We start from the raw sequence: 13,202 nt of genomic DNA, 5'->3' as shown, positions 1-13,202 counted from the left end.
TACTAAGTGCAGGGACCAAATGTTAGTAGTATCACTCCAGTGCTGAAATAAACAAAACAATGGTGGGTGATTTAAAGGGGTTCTCTGAAATGTAATAAAATAAATAAATAATGTACATTTAAATATTAAACATTTTTCTAAATACCTTTATTTAGCAAAAACATATGTTTTATCTACTGCACTCTGTCAGGATTTTAAACATGGCTACTGCCAGGACATGCAGTAGGACGGACTGCAGGAAGCACGAGACAGACACACTAAAACTGTAGGCTGACTGAGATGAATGTTAATTTTCAGTCAGCTAAAGAAGAATGTTTATCTTTTGCTTCTTTTATCTTCAGCTCCACTCAGTGTCCTGACAGGTCGACTGAAAAGAGGAATGTGACAGGACTCTGCTCTGACTCTACCTCTGTCTCTTCCAGCCCCTTCCTACCTCCTTTAAAATCTAGGATGGGTTGTGCTTGATGGCAGTGTCACCCCAGAGTCCAGCTGTCACAGTAGTATTGCCTTCCTCATGGGGAGTGTGATGCTATGCCTGGAAACGACAGGGATCCCTTTAACAGGTGACACGTACACACATCACTGTTCTGACTCCATGCCAGATGGGGGAGCTCTAGACCCAGTTTCAGGGGGGCTTCCTTACATATTCTGGCTGGAGGAGGAGTTAGGTAGTCAGTCTAGAGGAGAGGCGGGGCCGTGCAGATGAGTTGCCCAGCCACGGCAGTGGGGTACTTGATACCAGGTCCAGTCTCAAGGGGGATGTCATGGTGGCTGCGACCTGGTCCGTGGACCTGGGGATCAACGTTAAAGGGGAATGGTCTTTAAAGGGGAAAATGTTCAAAGTCTATCGTGACGCCACCTCTGGTGTTCAGTCAGTAGTGGGACCGACACTGCATTGAAGGGGTCCACTGGGGGATGTTGAGGCAGCACGGATGTTACACTTCCCACAGGTGAAGCGGGATACCCAGGGGTCCTATGGTGTGTGGCTAAGATGATGGTATGCACCAATGAATAAATAGAGGAGACAGTTGTAAGTCTTTACCTGGTTTACTGTAGTTTGCTGGCCACAGTCCAGGGCACCAGGCATGGGTGGCGGTATGGCCTGGCCAGCTCAGAGGCAACGGAGGGTCCCCTTCTGCAGGTGAGGTCCGTGAGCCTTTCCTCTAGTGCCGTTAAAGGTGAAGTCCTCTGGTTCTGCTCTGTGTCCTAGAGTCCCACAAAAGCCTCGGTGTCCCGGTACCAGGTCCTGAGCTCCAGCTCTGAGGGTGCCTGGTCACAGTTCCCCTCTGAGCCCTGTTCCTCTCCTTTTGCTCCTTTCTTCTCCAGGTACTCCACCTCTGACCCTTCCAGGATATCTGTCCTTTCCCAAAGGCTGCAGCTCCTTCGTGGCTGCCAGGCCTCTCTGTCTGCTCTGCGTCTCTCCTAGACGTCTGCTCTCCTTGGTCTCCCTGGACCAACTAACTAACTCCTCCTCCAGGTCAGGACATATATACATATCTGAGGGAAGCTCCACTGAATCCAGGTCCTGAGCTCCCCCTCCTGGCCTGGATTCAGAATATGTTGCATGTGGGTGCCTTACCTGGTGTAGAGAATTCCATTGCCTCTGAGCATGACATTACCTTCCTTGAAGGAAAAGCAACATCACTGTAGCAACCGTTACCTGGGGTGCTACATTTCCCCCCACCCCCGTTAACACCAGTACTCCTGGTCTGGGAAAAGAAAAACAGGTATTACAGGTCAGAAAGACATTTTTGCTCCTGTAAAGCAAAACTGGTGTATATATATATATATATATATATATATATATATATATATATATATATATATATATATAATTGCCTAGAATACTACTTCCTGCAATTTGTACCAACTTCCGTGGCTTTGTCCGGAGCTAATGTCCGGAGATAATGTCCGAAGCTAATGTCCGGAGCTAATGTCCGGAGCTAATGTCCGGAGATAAGTGATGTCACCAGTGTCCTACACCCAGGCAGAGCACAGGGGCCCCAGGCAGCATATGGGGCCCCAGGCAGAGCACAGTGGCCCCAGGCAGAGCACAGGGGCCCCAGGCAGCATATGGGGCCCCAGGCAGAGCACAGTGGTCCCAGGCAGAGCACAGGGGCCCCAGGCAGCCTATGGAGCCCCAGGCAGAGCACAGTGGCCCCAGGCAGAGCACAGGGGCCCCAGGCAGCATATGGGGCCCCAGGCAGCATGTGGGGCCCCAGGCAGAGCACAGGGGCCCCAGGCAGCATATGGGGCCCCAGGCAGAGCACAGTGGCCCCAGGCAGAGCACAGGGGCCCCAGGCAGAACATGGGGCCCCAGGCAGAGCACAGGGGCCCCAGGCAGAGCACAGGGGCCCCAGGCAGCATATGGGGCCCCAGGCAGAGCACAGGGGCCCCAGGCAGAGCACAGGGGCCCCAGGCAGCATATGGGGCCCCAGGCAGAGCACAGAGGCCCCAGGCAGCATATGGGGCCCCAGGCAGAGCACAGTGGCCCCAGGCAGCATATGGGGCCCCAGGCAGAGCACAGTGGCCCCAGGCAGAGCACAGGGGCCCCAGGCAGCATATGGGGCCCCAGGCAGAGCACAGTGGTCCCAGGCAGAGCACAGGGGCCCCAGGCAGTTTATGGGGCCCCAAGCAGAGCACAGTGGCCCCAGGCAGAACATGGGGCCCCAGGCAGAGCACAGTGGCCCCAGGCAGAGCACAGGGGCCCCAGGCAGAACATGGGGCCCCAGGCAGAGCACAGGGGCCCCAGGCAGAGCACAGGGGCCCCAGGCAGCATATGGGGCCCCAGGCAGATCACAGGGGCCCGAGGCAGCATATGGGGCCCCAGGCAGAGCACAGTGGCCCCAGGCAGAGCACACACCAAATCGGAGGCCGAGGGGCCCCGCCAACCAAATCGGAGGCCGAGGGGCCCCGCCAACCAAATCGGAGGCCGAGGAGCCCCGCCCACCAAATCGAAGGCCGAGCGGCCCCGCCCACCAAAGCGGAGGCCGAGGGGCCCGGCCCCGCCCACCACATCGGAGGCCGAGGGTCCCTGACCACCACATCGGAGGCCGAGGGTCCCTGCCCACCAAATGTCCGGAGATAATGTCCGAAGCTAATGTCCGGAGCTAATGTCCGGAGCTAATGTCCGGAGATAAGTGACGTCACCAGTGTCCTACACCCAGGCAGAGCACAGGGGCCCCAGGCAGCATATGGGGCCCCAGGCAGAGCACAGTGGCCCCAGGCAGAGCACAGGGGCCCCAGGCAGCATATGGGGCCCCAGGCAGAGCACAGTGGTCCCAGGCAGAGCACAGGGGCCCCAGGCAGCCTATGGGGCCCCAGGCAGAGCACAGTGGCCCCAGGCAGAGCACAGGGGCCCCAGGCAGCATATGGGGCCCCAGGCAGCATGTGGGGCCCCAGGCAGAGCACAGGGGCCCCAGGCAGCATATGGGGCCCCAGGCAGAGCACAGTGGCCCCAGGCAGAGCACAGGGGCCCCAGGCAGAACATGGGGCCCCAGGCAGAGCACAGGGGCCCCAGGCAGAGCACAGGGGCCCCAGGCAGCATATGGGGCCCCAGGCAGAGCACAGGGGCCCCAGGCAGAGCACAGGGGCCCCAGGCAGCATATGGGGCCCCAGGCAGAGCACAGAGGCCCCAGGCAGCATATGGGGCCCCAGGCAGAGCACAGTGGCCCCAGGCAGCATATGGGGCCCCAGGCAGAGCACAGTGGCCCCAGGCAGAGCACAGGGGCCCCAGGCAGCATATGGGGCCCCAGGCAGAGCACAGTGGTCCCAGGCAGAGCACAGGGGCCCCAGGCAGTTTATGGGGCCCCAAGCAGAGCACAGTGGCCCCAGGCAGAACATGGGGCCCCAGGCAGAGCACAGTGGCCCCAGGCAGAGCACAGGGGCCCCAGGCAGAACATGGGGCCCCAGGCAGAGCACAGGGGCCCCAGGCAGAGCACAGGGGCCCCAGGCAGCATATGGGGCCCCAGGCAGATCACAGGGGCCCGAGGCAGCATATGGGGCCCCAGGCAGAGCACAGTGGCCCCAGGCAGAGCACACACCAAATCGGAGGCCGAGGGGCCCCGCCAACCAAATCGGAGGCCGAGGGGCCCCGCCAACCAAATCGGAGGCCGAGGAGCCCCGCCCACCAAATCGAAGGCCGAGCGGCCCCGCCCACCAAAGCGGAGGCCGAGGGGCCCGGCCCCGCCCACCACATCGGAGGCCGAGGGTCCCTGACCACCACATCGGAGGCCGAGGGTCCCTGCCCACCAAATCGGAGGCTGAGGGTCCCCGCCCACCAAATCGGAGGCCGGGGGTCCCCGCCCTCCAAATCGGAGGCCGAGGGGCCCCGCCCACCACATCGGAGGCCGAGGGGCCCCGCCCACCAAATCAGAGGCCGAGGGTCCCCGCCCACCAAATCGGAGGCCGAGGGTCCCCGCCCACCAAATCGGAGGCCGAGGGTCCACACCATCCAAATCGGAGGCCGAGGGGCCCCGCCCACCAAATCGGAGGCCGAGGGTCCCCGCCCACCAAATCGGAGGCCGAGGGTCCCCGCCCACCAAATCGGAGGCCGAGGGTCCCCGCCCACCAAATCGGAGGCCGAGGAGCCCCGCCCACCAAATCGAAGGTCGAGGGGCCCCGCCAACGAAAGCGGAGGCCGAGGGTCCCCGCACACCAAATCGGAGGCAGAGGGACCCCGCCCACCAAATCGGAGGCCGAGGGTCCCCGCCCACCAAAGCGGAGGCCGAGGGTCCCCGACCACCAAATCGGAGGCCGAGGGTCCCCGCCCACCAAATCGGAGGCCAAGGAGCCCCACCCACCAAATCGAAGGCCGAGCGGCCCCGCCCACCAAAGCGGAGGCCGTGGGTCCCCGCCAACCAAAGCGGAGGCCAAGGGTCCCCGCCCACCAAATCGGAGGCAGAGAGACCCCGCCCACCAAATCGGAGGCTGAGGGGCCCCGCCCACCAAAGCGGAGGCCGAGGGTCCCCACCCACCAAATCGGAGGCCGAGGGTCCCCGTCCACCAAAGCGGAGGTCGAGGGTCCCCGCCCACCAAAGCGGAGGCCAAGGGGCCTGGCCCCGCCCACCAAAACGGAGGCCGAGGGGCCCCGCCCACCAAAGCGGAGGCCGAGGGGCCTGGCCCCGCCCACCAAATCGGAGGCCGAGGGGCTTCGCCAACCAAATCGGGGGCCGAGGAGCCCCGCCCACCAAATCGAAGGCCGAGCGGCCCCGCCCACCAAAGCGGAGGCCGAGGGGCCTGGCCCCGCCCACCAAAGCGGAGGCCGAGGGGCCCCGCCCACCACATCAGAGGCCGAGGGGCCCCGCCCACCAAAGCGGAGGCCGAGGGTCCCCGCCCACCAAATAGGAGGCCGAGGGTCCCCGCCCACCAAATAGGAGGCCGAGGGTCCCCACCCACCAAATCGGAGGCCAAGGGGCCCCGCCAACCAAATCGGAGGCCGAGGGGCCCCGCCCACCAAATCGGAGGCCGAGGGTCCCCGCCCACCAAATCGGAGGCCGAGAGTCCCCGCCCACCAAATCGGAGGATAAGGGGCCCCGCCAACCAAATCAGAGGCCGAGGGGCCCCGCCAACCAAATCGGAGGCCGAGGAGCCCCGCCCAACAAATCGAAGGCCGAGTGGCCCCGCCCACCAAAGCGGAGGCCGAGGGGCCCGGCCCCGCCCACCAAAGCGGAGGCCGAGGGGCCCCGACCACCACATCAGAGGCCGAGGGGCCCCGACCACCACATCGGAGGCCGAGGGGCCCCGCCCACCAAATCGGAGGCCGAGGGGCCCCGCCCACCAAATCGGAGGCCGGGGGTCCCCGCCCACCAAATCGGAGGCCGAGGGTCCCTGCCCACCAAATCGGAGGATAAGGGGCCCCGCCTACCAAATCGGAGGCCGAGGGGCCCCACCAACTAAATCGGAGGCCGAGGAGCCCCGCCCACCAAATCGAAGGCCGAGCGGCCCCGCCCACCAAAGCGGAGGCAGAGGGACCCCGCCCACCAAATTGGAGGCCGTGGGGCCCCGCCAACCAAATCGGAGGCCGAGGGTCCCCGCCCACCAAATTATTCTTACATTTGAATAAAGTATATATGGATTCTAGACTCCCGATTCTTTAGAATCGGGCTGCCATCTAGTATATATATATATATATATATATATATATATATATATATATATATATTCAGGCTTGCTCATGCTTCCAGCGTGCGACAATATCAAAGCAAAGGGGCACCGGGAAAGGTGCCAAACTATTTAGTAAACGGTTTCCAGGGAACATTTATCCATATTACTGCAGAGAAAAACATCAAAACAACATATATACAGCAGTTAGTTCACTCAGGTGAATGTCCTATACTTCTGCTTCTTCCAGGGCACCTTCTGGCATGTACAACTTCCTGAATGGGGAAGTCCATTATTGGGTGTCACAACTGGTGACTCTTTTGAAAATTGTTCAGCATTTGGGGTTTGTGTAGCCTGGGTTTGTGTTCCACTTTCAGTGGCTACACTGGTGTAATTATGCTGTCCATGGCACCATTTAACATGAAGTGCATAGTATCCCCTTTCTCTGTGGTGCTGGGTATAATTCACTTTGTCACCTGTGTATAAATCACGATCAGGGTGTCCTCTTAATAGGTGTGATTCCACATCCCTGTGGTTGACAAACAGTTCTCTTTGTCCGATTTGTTCTCTTATAAATCCCCAACCTCTGTCCAAATTAAAGGCGACTACAGTTCCAGATCTAATACGTCCTCTACTGGCAGGTTTAATGGTGCGGTATAGGGCTTTGGCTAACAGGTTTTTTGTTCCATGGCCTCCCATTTAGGTGTTGTCTCTCCTCCGCTGCTAGTTTAAGGATCTGCTGCCTACAATAGTCCTCCTTGTCAATCAATTGCACTTCATTAGCTGCTGAAAGGGCCTCTATTGGGAATCCCATAAGGTCTGTACTAGGGTGCTTCCAAGTAACTGTCTCTTTGGGCCTGCATGCCTTCAGGGGCAATGTTACCAGGGTCATTGGCTCGGTTAATGTGTCACATGCATCAGTCATATGATCCCAGGTTATGGCGGTTGTAATTTAAGCACTAAAGTTGGTGGGAGTGCTAGTCGTCCCAATAAAGTGTCTTCAGCTGCCGGGGCAGTGAACATACCTGTCTCGCTGGTGCCAATGTCTTGTTTTGCCTCCTCCGCTGGGGTCAGAATGTCTGGATGCCGCTCCTGGTCCGCAGGCTGCAGGGCTTGGTCCTGCGGCATGGTAGTCTCTGTGTTCGGCACCTCGCTATCTGTGTTTGGCGTCTCGCTTTCTGGCTGGGCCTCACTTTCCGGCTCTGTCAGGTCAGCAGTCACGAGGTCCAGGTTCTCTATCGGCGGCGTCTCTCCCTCCAGCAGCGTGTCGCTTTTCCGCTCCACCAAAGTCAAAGGTGCAGGCTGCGCTGGGGCCGGGGATGTGGCTGGTGAGTACTGACATTGTGGTCAGGTGGTCATCATTTTCTGGACCAGAGATTCTTTCCAGGTTGCCACCGCTGTCATCTGGGCCTTTAGAAGTTGCTGGGCCAGCACCTCCTTCTCTGCGGAGAGGAGCTCCGGGTCCAGGGTAGGTTGCAGGTCCGAGGTTTCTTACCGCTGTGGACCAGAAACATCTTTCAGGGTATCTGCTAGTTCTGGCAGCGCTTCTTCTCTGTCCAGCGGGGTCTTAACCAGGTTGCGTGCAGCCATCCTGCTGCCACGCTTTTCCACGTTCTTCTCTCTCACACGTCCAGGGCTTTTTTTCCAGTGCCTCCTGCACTTTTCTGCCAGCTCCCTCTGAGGGTGGACCCGTCCTTGTGACAGACATCTTTTTCTGGCAATAGAGTCTCTGAAGGAGGTGGATCCAGCTTTTGCGCCGGTTCTTGAACGTCCTCCTTTATCTGCCTCATGGTGCAGCAATGGCGCCCATACTATAATCCCACACCGTACAACACAGTCCATTGTAATCCATGGTGCACAGTACCCGGCGATGCCAAGGCATGAGATCCTGTTCATGATGCCAAAGTTAAGTTGCCCAGCCAGGGCAGTGGGGAACTCGGTACCGGGTCCGGTCTCAAGGGGGATGTCATGGTGGCTGCAACCCAGTCTGTGGCCCAGGGGCTCAATGTTAAAGGGGAACGGTCTTTAAAGGGGAAAATGTTCAAAGTCTGTTGTGATGCCACCTGTGGTGTTCGGTCAGTAGTGGGACCGATGCTGCATTGAAGGGGTCCCCTGGGGGCTGTTGAGGAAGCACGGGTGTTACACTTCCCACAGGTGAAGCGGGGTCCCCAGGGGTCCTATGGTGTGTGGCTAAGATGATGGTATGTGCCAATGAATAAATAGAGGAGACAGTTGTGAGTCTTTACCTGGTTTACTGGAGTTTGCTGGCCACAGTCCAGGGCACCAGGCACGGGTCGTGGTATGGCCTGGCCAGCTCAGAGGCATCGGAGGGTCCCCTTCTCCAGGTGAGGTCTGTCTGTGAGGCGCCTCTAGAGCTGTTAAAGGTGAAGTCCTTGCTGCATGAAGCTTCCTACAGGGTCCTCCAGTTTCCCCCTGTCCTGGGACAGGCATCTGCACGACGGGCAGCTTGAGACGTTTCACAGGGACTCCATCATGCCCCAGGCTCCTTAGTTGCTGCTGCGTCTCAGGCGTGGTGTGGGCCAATTACATACAGTTCCTGGCCCTCTGGTTCTGCTCTGTGTCCTAGAGTCCCACAAAAGCCTCGGGCTTCCGTTACCCGGTCCTGCGCTTTGGCTCTGAGGGTGCCCGGTCACAGTTCCCCTCTGAGCCCTGTTCCTCTCCTTTTGCTCCTTTCCTCTCCAGGTACTCCACATCCAACCCTTTCAGGTTATCTGTCCTTTCAAAAAGGCTGCAGCTCCTTCATGGCTGCCAGGCCTCTCTGTCTGCTCTGTGTCTCCTAGACGTCTGCTCTCCTTGGTCTCCCTGGACCAACTAACTAACTCCTCCTTCAGGTCAGGACATATATACATATTTGAGGGAAGCTCCCCTGAATTTGAGTCCTGAGCTCCCTCTCCTGGCCTGGATTCAGAATATGTTGCATGTGGGTGAAGAAAAGAAGAAAAAGCAACATCACTGTAGCAACCGGTTACCTGGGGTGCTACACAGACATGAGGTTCTGCAGCTCTTGACAGAGCAGTCTGTGAGAGACTGTGAGGGGAGAAGAGGCAAAAGGAGAGGAAAGATACTGGGAGTGGAGCTGTGAGTGGCTCACTCCAGAATCAGCACAGAGTACCGGATGCCTGAATTCTGAGGTTGTGGGAGTAACTCTATGCCCCATAGCAGAAACCGGTGGGCAAGAGATTTCAAGTCGTCTGTCCACCATTAACACCTGAAGTCACAGCAGCATATAGAGCCCGTAGTCACCACGAGAAGGCACACCTGAAAAACGGCTCGAGTTGCCTGCCATACGGATAGTGTCCTACTTAAAAGGACAGAGAGAAAGAGAGGACCTTGTGTGAAGCCTAAGGCAGCAAGGACTCAAATCACAGCGCAGAAAGGAAGTCTTCCAACCCTACCTGGCTAAGGGGATTCTGAAACGCTTCCAGGCTGCTCGGACCTCACCTTCATCTGTGATCCATACCCTGGACTGTGTCTGCTTACTACCAGTAAAAGGTAAAGAGACTGCAACCTTGTGTCCTCCAATTCTTTCCGGCACTACACCATCTGTTATCTTTGCCTATTACACCAGGAGCCCTGGGGACTAAGCTTCACCTGTGGAAAGCCATACCATCCCTGCCAACATAACATCATCCCCAGTGGACCCCTTTAAGCAGCGTCGGTCATCCCTGACCGAGTACCAAAAGTGGCATCATGAACATTCTTTATTCAGAACAACCCCTTTAAAGACCTTCCCTTTAACTTGGATGCCCAGGGCCACAAAATGGGTCACCGCCACCGTGACTACCCCTTTAATGACCACCGGACCCATCCCGAGTACCCCACGGCCCTAGTGGGCACTTCAGCAGCTACCATCTTTGAATCCTGACAGAGTGCAGTAGATAAAGCATATATTTTTGCTAAATAAAAGGTATTTAGAAAAATATATAATATTTAAATGAGTATTATTTATTTAGTACATGTCTCAGGTAACCCCTTTAATCAATGTGATGTGAAGACCCTGTTTGGAGCCACTTTATCTGTTACTTTAGTCAAAATGTTATCAGAAAAAAATTGAGATCTTAGGCCGGTTTCACATTAGTGTTTTGAGGAGCTGCGGAGGGCTGCGGACTTCCTCAGTGAAGCCCCGCCCTTGGCCGCAGCTCCACCGCTAGCTCCGCCTACTTCTGCATGCGGCCTGCGTACCTATCTTTAACATTAGGTACGCAGGTCGTGCGGCTGTATGCGGATGCTTCCGCATGCGTCATTTTGACGATGCGGCGACCAGCGTAGGACGCAGCTGGTTGCAATTTCTTTTTTTCGCCGCATCGTCAAAACGACCCATGTGGAAGCATCCGCATACAGTGGCATGACCTGCGTACCTAATGTTAAAGATAGGTACACTGGCCGCATGCAGAAGTAGGCGGAGCTAGCGGTGGAGGTGCGGCCGAGGCCGGGGCTTCATGGAGGAAGTCCGCAGCCCTCCACAGCTCCTCAAAACGCTAGTGTGAAACTAGCCTAATGTCTAGTGTAGACATATTTTGTGAAGTCAATAAAAACTGAACTTAGGTTCAGCTAAGAGGCCTGTGCCACTGTGTGTATTATGTAAATGATGTACTCATCCACAGCTGGGCATTAGATTTATCTTTTGTACTTTACTGTTAATGCCCCTCTACATATTAGATGGCTGTCAGTAGAACGATGCTTCGGCCGATTGTTTTGCCTGACCGCAATCACAGCTGGGTCTCCCATACACATGACCACTCATTCGCTCCTGACTTCTCAGAGACATCTCTGATAACAGCTTATCTTCAGCAAAACAAATTGATCATCAATCTGAAATCGGACATACCTGATCAGCGTCTCACCTGACAATCAGTTGGCTGGAGCCACCATTCACATTAGGGTGTTGATTGAACCCATGAATATCAGTGGGGCCGGACGACTTTAGAATCTCTTCTTATTACGTTGCAAACAAATCCAAGAACAACATAATATTGAGGAATAACTCACAAAGCCATTGTCTGACATTGTATAATAGGTCCAATTGTATAAGTTACATCTAGATAATACTTACATAAAAAGCTGAGCATCATTGAGTATATTTCTTGGTTTATATTGTTCTGATCCCAAATTACTTTGATGTAGAAAAATTAATGTTCCACCATAGTGAAGATGCTCAGCATAGACACTAGGGATGGGCCTGTGAACATTTTCCATTAGCAATAAGTAAAATTAAATATGTGCCGCACTTGCATAATATGCAGATCAATAAACATCTATAGAGATTAATAAGTATATCTGATCATACAGGACTACATGTGTGTTGTCCTTGGGTACAAAGTGATTTTTTTTTTTCACATATTGGTATTTTTGAGAACTTTTCATTTGAATAATCTACTGTCATAGATAAAGCATAATAATTATCTGATTTATATTACACTTATCTTTATGGAATTATTTCTTTCTTCTGTTATAGTGCTTGTGTATCTATTGCTAGTAATTTCAACGTTACAAATGGGAGCACAGAATTTCCAGAATATTCTGAGTATGAAAATTATGAAGCCACAACATTGTGGTCAGTAACAACTATTAGCTGTGTGGTTGTTGCTTTTGTGTTCTCAAAGGGAAAACCATTCCGAAAACCTATATATACTAACTGTAAGTATACTATTATAGACCCATAGAAAGTAATATGAGAATTTGCAACAAATAAAACAGCAAATATGATTTTGAAATAAAGACCTTGATTCATCAAAGAAATTTAACCAGAATTCTGGTCTATATTGCTTTGCAAGTTGCTAAATTTGGGGCAACAGTTAGTTGCCCAAAATGTTGCAACTTTTGGTGTTTTCATGCCAGTTTCGCTAGCTCTGACAAAATGAATAAAGCCTTGGAGGGATGGGGGTGTGACGGGGTGGGGGTGACACCACAGTACATCTAAATCATGAAGAGCTATGGCATTCCTTATGACAGAAATCTTACTAAGGTCAATGACTGAAGTAAGACTTGTGACAAGTCGCATGAAGGTGCATGCCACTCATCTAACAATCCTGCACCTATAATGAATCAGGAGTAGCTGACTCTCCCATGTCCCCTTATCAAGGCTGGCGTGAAAATCACTGGTCTTAATGAATCGGGGCCAAAATTATTTGTATCAAAAGATGTATGTAAGAGCTCTTCAAGTACTTTATTGGTTAATAATTAAACTACAGTCTGACAACAAGTAATAATTAGAGATAAGTGGATCAATCCATGGAAGATCAAATTCAAGTCGAATCTCCTGAAATTCGTTGTATTACGTGAATTCAAACATTTTGAGACTCGATTTGCAGTTCGCAAAAAAAGAAACCCTGCCTGACACCTATTCCCACATTGCTGAATCATCATTTTGTTCTGCCATGCGGGCCTCCCAACAATGCCCTGTTGTTATTGCAATGTGCTGCTGCAGTGTAGTATAGTGCAACCTCCACCAGGGGGAGCTGGTTCAGGAAAAGAGGTTGTACACACAGCACAGCAATACTGAACAACAACACAGGTGTCACAGGTAATGAAAGAGAAGTCTGACAAGCCAAAGGTCATACACATAGAGGTAAGCGCAGTATACAGGGGAAGTCAGAAGAATGGTCGGGGACAAACAAGAAGTCAGAGCCTACCGGGAACGTGGTAACAAAACGTGAGATGTAAGACGAAGTCGGGATACAAGCCAAGGGTCAGAACAAGTCATAAATGGGTACAAGCGGTCAGACGCAAAAAGGAACACTAGTACATGTGAACTGGAGCTCAAGCCATGCAGCATGAACTATAGCAGACACTGGGCCACAGGCTGCAGAGGACTTAAATAGCTCAGCCAGCTTTAAAATGAGGCAGAGGGAATTAACTCCCACATGACCAGTCCAGAGACAAGACAGCTGAACATAAACACAGAACTGGATCATGACAGTTGTATCATCAGAACCTAGGCCATCACAGATCAGCGGTTCCTAGTGGAGCGCAGTTTATATGGCAGAGCTGTTTTTTATTTCCAGAGATACTGGGTAAGCCTGTCTGTGTCCTGTATCCTGTCTGTGTACTGTAGTGTGTAAGGGTACCGTTACACAAAA

General features: G+C 54.4%; 1 protein-coding gene across 1 annotated transcript in view; it reads left to right on the top strand.

Annotated features, from left to right (window-relative positions):
- LOC143808073 (putative cation-transporting ATPase 13A4) overlaps nucleotides 1-13,202 on the top strand; it is a 370,353-nt gene that overhangs the window by 321,912 nt on the left and 35,239 nt on the right. The window contains exon 27 of the mRNA XM_077290330.1: nucleotides 11,579-11,760. Coding sequence (XP_077146445.1) covers nucleotides 11,579-11,760 — 182 coding nt within the window. The remainder of the gene's footprint in view (nucleotides 1-11,578; nucleotides 11,761-13,202) is intronic.

Source organism: Ranitomeya variabilis, chromosome 2, assembly GCF_051348905.1.
Source record: "Ranitomeya variabilis isolate aRanVar5 chromosome 2, aRanVar5.hap1, whole genome shotgun sequence".
In the NCBI taxonomy this organism is placed as follows: Eukaryota; Metazoa; Chordata; class Amphibia; order Anura; family Dendrobatidae; genus Ranitomeya; species Ranitomeya variabilis.
Note: the sequence above shows the minus strand (reverse complement) of the source record. Positions and strands in the feature narration are given on the sequence as shown.